This window comes from Sinocyclocheilus anshuiensis, unplaced genomic scaffold (genome assembly GCF_001515605.1).
Source record: "Sinocyclocheilus anshuiensis isolate Anshui unplaced genomic scaffold, SAMN03320099.WGS_v1.1 scaffold985, whole genome shotgun sequence".
NCBI lineage: Eukaryota > Metazoa > Chordata > Actinopteri > Cypriniformes > Cyprinidae > Sinocyclocheilus > Sinocyclocheilus anshuiensis.
This window is the reverse complement of record NW_015557117.1, coordinates 672,070-679,292: the sequence shown is the minus strand read 5'-3', so window position 1 is coordinate 679,292 and position 7,223 is coordinate 672,070. Positions and strand designations below refer to the sequence as shown.

Sequence of the window (7,223 nt, the reverse complement as noted above, 5' to 3'; positions counted from 1 at the left end):
CAATAAACTCATTCAAATCGTTGGCCAGTTGTTGATTCTCCACAGTGCTGGGGGATGGTGTCTTGTAGTTGGGTGATATCTTTCAGTCCTTTCCACACTGATGCAGGGTCACTGGCAGAAAACCGGTTTCTCAGCTTTTCGGAGTAGTTCCTCTTAGCCACTCTGATCACCTTTATCAGTGTGTTTTTGGCCTGTTTATACAAGACTCTGTCCCCATTCCTGTAGGCATCTTCTTTGGCCTGACGGACCTGTCTGAGTTTTGCAGTGAACCATGGTTTGTAGTTGTAAGTTAAATGAGTCCTGGTAGGGATGCACATTATGTATGATGTTACAGTCTTTGCAAGCTCGTCCAGATCGGTGGCAGCAGCCTCAAAAACACTCCAATGCAGTCGATGCAGGTTTGTAAATCCTGCTCTGCTTCATTAGTCCATATTTTTACAGTCCTTATTACAGGTTTAGCTGATTTCAGCTTCTGCCTGTAGGTCGGAATATTGATATGGACATCCATTAGAACAAATGTTCTTCATTTCTATTCTCTTGACAGTCTGCATAGTTACTAATGAGTCCCAGAAGGACTTTTTTCACCCATGGGATGCAAATGCTTAGCAGCTGAGCAAAGGGGATTCATCTGAACTGAAACCACTCGCTGCATAATGAGTGGTCTTCTGGGACTGGGAGTGTGAGTCATGCTACACAACCAACTCAGGTACTTGTAAATAAAAGATCTAAAAATCTAAAAATTTTAGATAAAAAAAAAGTCATTCTGAACGGTGTTGTTATCGTTCTAGTTGTGCTATGGACTTTGCCATTCTCAGAGTTAAAGGGGTGCTATTATGCTTTTTCAACTTTTAGTCTGTAATGTCGCTGTTTGAGCATAAAAAAGATCTGGTTGAGCTGCGCTAGAGAAGGCAACGAGTGTTCATTTGATACAGGAACTATTCGAGCCGTTCATGCCAGACTGGGGAGAGAGGTGTTGTAATAATGTAAAATGTGAAAAATAATGTGTTTTTCGAACAACCTAGTATGAGAGCCTGTATACACCCCCAAAACAAAATCAAGACTTTGTAAAAGAGCATAATAGGACCCCTTTAAGGTGCTTTCACACCAAGAATTATAACTATGATGATAACTGTAATAACTATATTAGCATCCACACCACTTTTCTATTCTCACAGAATAAGAATGATTATTCAAAATTATAGTTATCATTACAGTTATCGCTCTTGGTGTTAATAGCCTTTTAGAACAATTACTAAAACTTTGCAGTTATTGTTATATCGTCATTGGTGTGAAGGGACCTTAAAGGGATAGTTCACCCAAAAATTAAAATTACCCCATGATTTACTCACCCTCAAGCCATCTTAGGTGTATATGACCTTCTTCTTTCATACGAATACAATCGGAGTTATATTAAAAAATGTCCTGGCTCTTCCAAGCTTTATACTGGCAGTGAATGGGTGTCGATTTTGAAACAAAATAAAGTGCATCAATCCATCATAAAAAGGGGGTTAATAAAGGCCTTCTGAAGCAAAGTGATGCAATCTCTAGCTTCTGTTAACTGTCGTACATGTGTGTATGAGAGAGTGGCGTTCCAGTGGATGACGTAGCACGTAGCTGTAGCGTAAGCTCTGGTGACAAACGCGGAAGCGCAGAAGAGAAAGCAAATCAAAACACTGGTCACGAATTAGAAGTACAAAACGATTTGTAAAGAAAAATGTCAGAGGATTTCAATATAAGCCAAGAGGTTTTCCTTTGCTGTAAACAAAACTTGGTTCTCGCGAGACTAGCATATTCTCACTGGAGCTTACGCTACGCCATCATCCTATGTCATCCGCTGGAACACCACTTTCTAGTGGAGTAATTTTCATTTTTGGGTGAACTATCCCATGTCAAGCTAAAATAAGTTCTATAGTGCCTGAGTTATAAACAGTTGAAGTTTTAACCTAAAAACATGGTGGTCATCAGTGTCAAATATGTAAACAAGTAATCTAGCTGGGGGATATTTTCTGCCTACTTCCGAAAATACAATGCCTGCTTCTCCTCTTCCTCTGTCCACCACTGTGCCCAGCTTCCGTTACCTCTGGCAGTGCGGGCATGTAAACTTCTTAATAGCTTACTCATATACTGGATGATTCATTACTGAACTATTCAAGTAATCATTCACTCACATTTTAGCAAAACTCTGGAAAAGTACAGTAATGCTTTTGTAAATCAGGGCTGCTGGTGATACAGTTAGTTCGTCTAGTTTGCTCTTATTCCTCGCAAATGTAATTATTAATAACAACATAGTCTGTCCTCAAATAGCTCTGCTTGAGGGCGGTGCTGCATGGTCAGGCCTCAAGAACTAAGGAAGGTCACATGATGCAAACGCACTGACCGTAGTTGTCCTTTGTGCCAGTATCCTGTCCAAACGAGTCACTGACACTCGATTTAGAGTGGCTATGTCAAAAATTAAAGCATTGATCACACTGCCTGTGTGAATCTGATTAAATCAGCCATAAGAATCCAAGCAATTTATTGGAACATTCTCCTAACGTTAGTATTTGGTTACAGTTTGGTTATTTTGGGAAATTATTTTTTAACCATAACCATATTAATATTAAAATATTGATATACTTTATAAATGTTTTGGGAAACCAAATAACAACATTCTAGGAATGTTCCAAGTAGGTTTTAAAAGGTAAAAGCATTTGAAGCCATTATGCATAAGAGTCCTTAAAACCTGTGCTCATGTCTGCCTGCCTTATGTAAGAGACCACAACTATAAACAAAATGGCTTGGCTCTTACATAATCCCGTTAAAAAGGGTTTAGTATGCGGTTATATTTGCTTTACATTGCATGCAACTGTAAACCTTATTCTGTTACTGAAAATTCAGAATACTGGTGATTTTAGTTCATTTCTCAGAGTATAGAAAAAAACCCTGCATTTTAACTTTGAATAGACTAGAATGCAGTTCTTGCACTGTGGTAATACTGTGTGGTTTCCTGAATCACTACATCCTGTGGCTCTCTACACATATTTACAGAACCAGAGTTGTACTGAGTTATTCAAATGTAAAAGTCCTTGTAAAGGACCAAAGCATTTATACCAAGAGGTGACAATTCCAGTGAGACTTTATAACTCTGCCGGACTAAACAGCCATCTATACACCTCTTATATTTACTCTTTTAAACAAAGAGTTTACCCAAAAGTGAAAATATGCTAAAGGTTTACTCAACCCCAGGCCATCCAAGATGTAGAGAAGTTATGTAGCATTACATCACTTGCTCACCAATGGATCCTCTACAGTGAATGGGTGCTTATGATGATTTTATCAGCTGGTTGATCTCATTCTGATGGCACCCATTCACTGCAGAGGATATGTGCCAATTAAATCATCAGTGAAAGATAGCTGGCTGCCATGTATCCAGTCAGATAATACAAGCGTAGTACTGGGACAAAAGGAATACTGGAATTGGAGCTGTTGGACATTCATGAAGGTGTTTTAGACTTATTTAGTTTCTTTTTTTGATGAACTAAAATAACTAAAACTGAAAGCATTTTTAAAGAACTAATAAAAACTATAAAGACATAAAAAAATAAAAAAAACTTTGTCCTTCTCAAGTCCCATCATTTCACAGTGACTGGCCCATTTACCTAGAGTGGCCTGCCACAGGGATCAGGGACTAAGAGTGCTCTGCTCTTTAATGAATGGGGCATGGAATGGCGCACATTGTGACCTGTAGGCCAACTGCCAAGTAACCGTTTTACAATAATTTCACTGGCATAGTACTCTCCACTACTCCTGTGCAGAATCCTCTTAACGCAGCATGTAATCTGCATGGAGATGATTTTGACATGATACCCGATCTCCACACTGCACTGCTCCCACACATCTGAGCCACACATTTCCATGACCTTTCCAGGCATAATTACTGGATTTATATATACTGTATATAAAAAAAACATCTATCTAGCTGGGGTGGATTTACATTTGTACAGCAAGTACGAATCTTTGGAATTAATGGATTTAAAAAGTTAAAGTAAATGTCTCCATTAAGACCCTTGATGGAAAGACAAAATATCAAACAGGCATGTTTTACTCTACAGAATAATTAAAACAAAAGCTAAATCTAGCCAGTGAAATATTTGGATGAAAGTTGACACTCAATTCATTCGAAGTTGAAATGGTTTATTAATTTTTGCACCGTTTTTGTACCAAAAAACAAAAATAATCATTAAGAAATCAGGTCTAACAGTTTTAAATACAAAAATGAATGAGATGAAACATTAATTGGTGTTAAAAGTGGCATTATCATCATTGGCCTTTTTAGCATATAAAATAAGAATCTTTGCAAAAACAAGCCTGCAGCACAAATTCATTCATAACTGGAATGTACGCTTGTCAGGTGTACATGTTAGACACTTACATAAGTTTTATAAAAATGCTATAAAAAGCCAAGATACAATCCCACTGAAGCATTATGGCTCCATTTAAGATGAGCTTTAAGTATTCTGTGGTCAAAGACTTCCCAGCTATACATATATAGATCTCATCTTCAATAAGCAAGGCATTAAATCAATGTCAAATCATTCATGATGAACTAAGCACTGCGTCATGAACCTTCGACACAGTTCACATTATAACAATCTAATAAACCTGTTCTTATGACATTAACCATACCATCTTCAAATATCACTCCAAGTACTGGCTTTGATAGCAAAACAAAAAAGATAAAAAAGGAGAAAGAAAGAAAAATCTATTTACATAGAAATTATGCAATATGCAAAAGCTTTGTTGCTTTGGGCAACCCCATATAAGCATCTATCAGAGTCTCTCTCCTCAGCGCCTAAACTGATGAACATCAGTAAAGCACAGTCACATTACAATGTGTGTCAGTTTGAGGACAGGAGAGATCCTGACACCCTGCAGTTCTTGGTTAATGCCACTATAAACGGGCTCCACTCATTGATCTCTGGGTCATACACCTCCATGGTGTTGAGAAACTCATTGCCATCAAAGCCCCCAACTGCACAGAGCACACCATTCAGCACAGCCAGCCCTGCGTTGCTCCGTGCTGATGTCATGCTTCCCAACATCCTCCACTCGTTCTTGGCTGGGTCATAGACCTCCACACAACGCAGAGCGTGAGAGCCGTCAAATCCTCCGACCACAAACAGCTTCCCTGGAAGCAGTTGGAAATTACTTAATTGAAGCCAAGCCCTGAATCTGACAAGCTTCAGTCATTTTCCTACCAGTAAGACTTTATAACCCTGCCAGAATAAACAGCCGGAATAAAATTAGCTGAAAATGTACTTACCCTCAGGCCATCCAAAATGTAGATTATTTTCTTCATTGGAACAGATTTGGGAAAATTTGGTATTACATGACTTGGTCACCAATGGATCCTCTGCAGTGAATGGGTGCCGTCTGAACAAGTGTCCTAACAGCTGATAAAAACATCACAATAATCCACAAGACTCCAGTGAAGCAAAAGCTGCGTGTTTGTAATAAATCCATTATTAAAGCTGTTCTAAAACAATTTTTGGATAAATTATGAGTCTCCTATCCATAATCTTGCTTTCTCCAAAGAAGTTGTCTCGCCTCAATCAGGAGAGAAATGTGCACAGATCAAACACTGTTTACAAGCGAAAATGCTCCAAAACGTTCTAAACAAATATGTTGGAGAATTTTAATGTGAGAGAACAACAGCGGATGGACTTTTCACTGGAGGAAGCATGATTATGGATTATGGACTCATATTTTGGCCAGAAATCATGGTATAAAGTTACAATGCCTTATTGGAGCATTTGTTTCTTACAAACACAGCTTTTTACAAGATGTTAATTGATGGACTGGAGTCTGTGTGTGGATTATTGTGATGTTTTCATCAGCAGTTTGGACTCTCAGTCTGACGGTACCCATTCACTGCAGAGGATTCATTGGCGAGCAAGTAATGTAACATTAAAGTTCTCAAAATCCGTTCCGATGAAGAAACAAACTCATCTTCATCTGGGATGGCCTGAGGTTGAGTATATTTTCAGCATTTCAAATTTTTTTTTGGGTGATCTATTAATTTAAACACGAGTCTCCTTTTACCTTCATACACAGCCACACCAGCTCCACGACGGGCCACGTTCATGGGGGCCACCAGGGTCCATGTGTTGTTTGCTGGGTTGTAGCGCTCTACTGAGTTTAAGCAGTTCCAGGACTCAGCGCCACCTATCACGTACACAAATCCATTTAGCTCGCACACTGCTGCCTGGTGCCTCCCTAAACACAGAAGAGAGATAATGTACATGGTGAATCTCACATTTTGGGTTTTGCAAAAATCTAAGTCATTTCAGAACATAAAATTTAATAGGCATACTGATGTTGAGGGGTGCGCAGCTGGTCCACATTTTTGTCACAGGGTCAAAGGAGTCACAATTCTTCAAGCCCTTTTGGCCACAAGGATCAGATCCACCCACCACAAAAAGCTTGTTTTGCAAAGAACACACACCTGAGAAGAAACAGGAAGAGAGATTATTCACCCCTTTAATGCCCTTTTTTATTTTCAGCCTTCAGGACCGAATAGAAAAAGCTCATTCAAAACCGTCGCAAATATTCAATAAATTGCTTGGCAGGAAGTGATGCCTACCTGCATTGCAACGGTTGGTACGGAGCTCAGGAACTTGAATCCACTCGTCAGCCTTAGGGTTATACATCTCTCCACAGCTCAGCTCATCTGAGTGACCGTTGGAGCCACCCATCACATACAGTTCACCCTGAGAGAAAAACATTAATTTAGGTCTAATGGCAGAGGCACCACAGCTGCTTCAGGATTGGAAACCGTGCACTGTCTTTACCATTAGTACAGCCATCTGGAAGCGAGCTCGTGGAGTGCGCATGGGGGCAATGAAAGTCCAGCAGTCCTTCTTTGGGTTATAACACTCCACAGTCCTCAAGCACTCTTCTCTGTTATAGCCACCTGGACAGATAACAATATGTACATCAGATCTGCACACCTAGCTCCATTTATGATTTCCATTTATGACAATTTTCTTTCCCATCTTATGTGATGATACATATGTGGTGCCTTCATTTTATATTTGTTTTTCTCCAGCTCCACCACTATAACACTCTTAATGTTTGTTTTGCAAAATTTGCATGAATGATATTACAAGGCCCACATGGCATGTGTGCATGTTCTGCTCTGGTAACGGGTAAAAAGAAAATCTGCAAAATAGATTTAAATATGT

General features: G+C 39.3%; 1 protein-coding gene across 1 annotated transcript in view; it reads right to left on the bottom strand.

Moving 5' to 3' along the window:
• Window positions 1-4,156: 4,156 nt before the first annotated feature.
• LOC107677749 (influenza virus NS1A-binding protein homolog B-like) overlaps window positions 4,157-7,223 on the bottom strand; it is a 22,710-nt gene continuing 19,643 nt past the window's right edge. The window contains exons 10-14 of the mRNA XM_016472766.1: window positions 6,831-6,952; window positions 6,623-6,749; window positions 6,353-6,484; window positions 6,082-6,255; window positions 4,157-5,167 (exon numbers count right to left, since the gene is read on the bottom strand). Of these exons, the coding sequence (XP_016328252.1) occupies window positions 4,878-5,167; window positions 6,082-6,255; window positions 6,353-6,484; window positions 6,623-6,749; window positions 6,831-6,952 (845 nt within the window). The 3' untranslated portion in view covers window positions 4,157-4,877. The remainder of the gene's footprint in view (window positions 5,168-6,081; window positions 6,256-6,352; window positions 6,485-6,622; window positions 6,750-6,830; window positions 6,953-7,223) is intronic.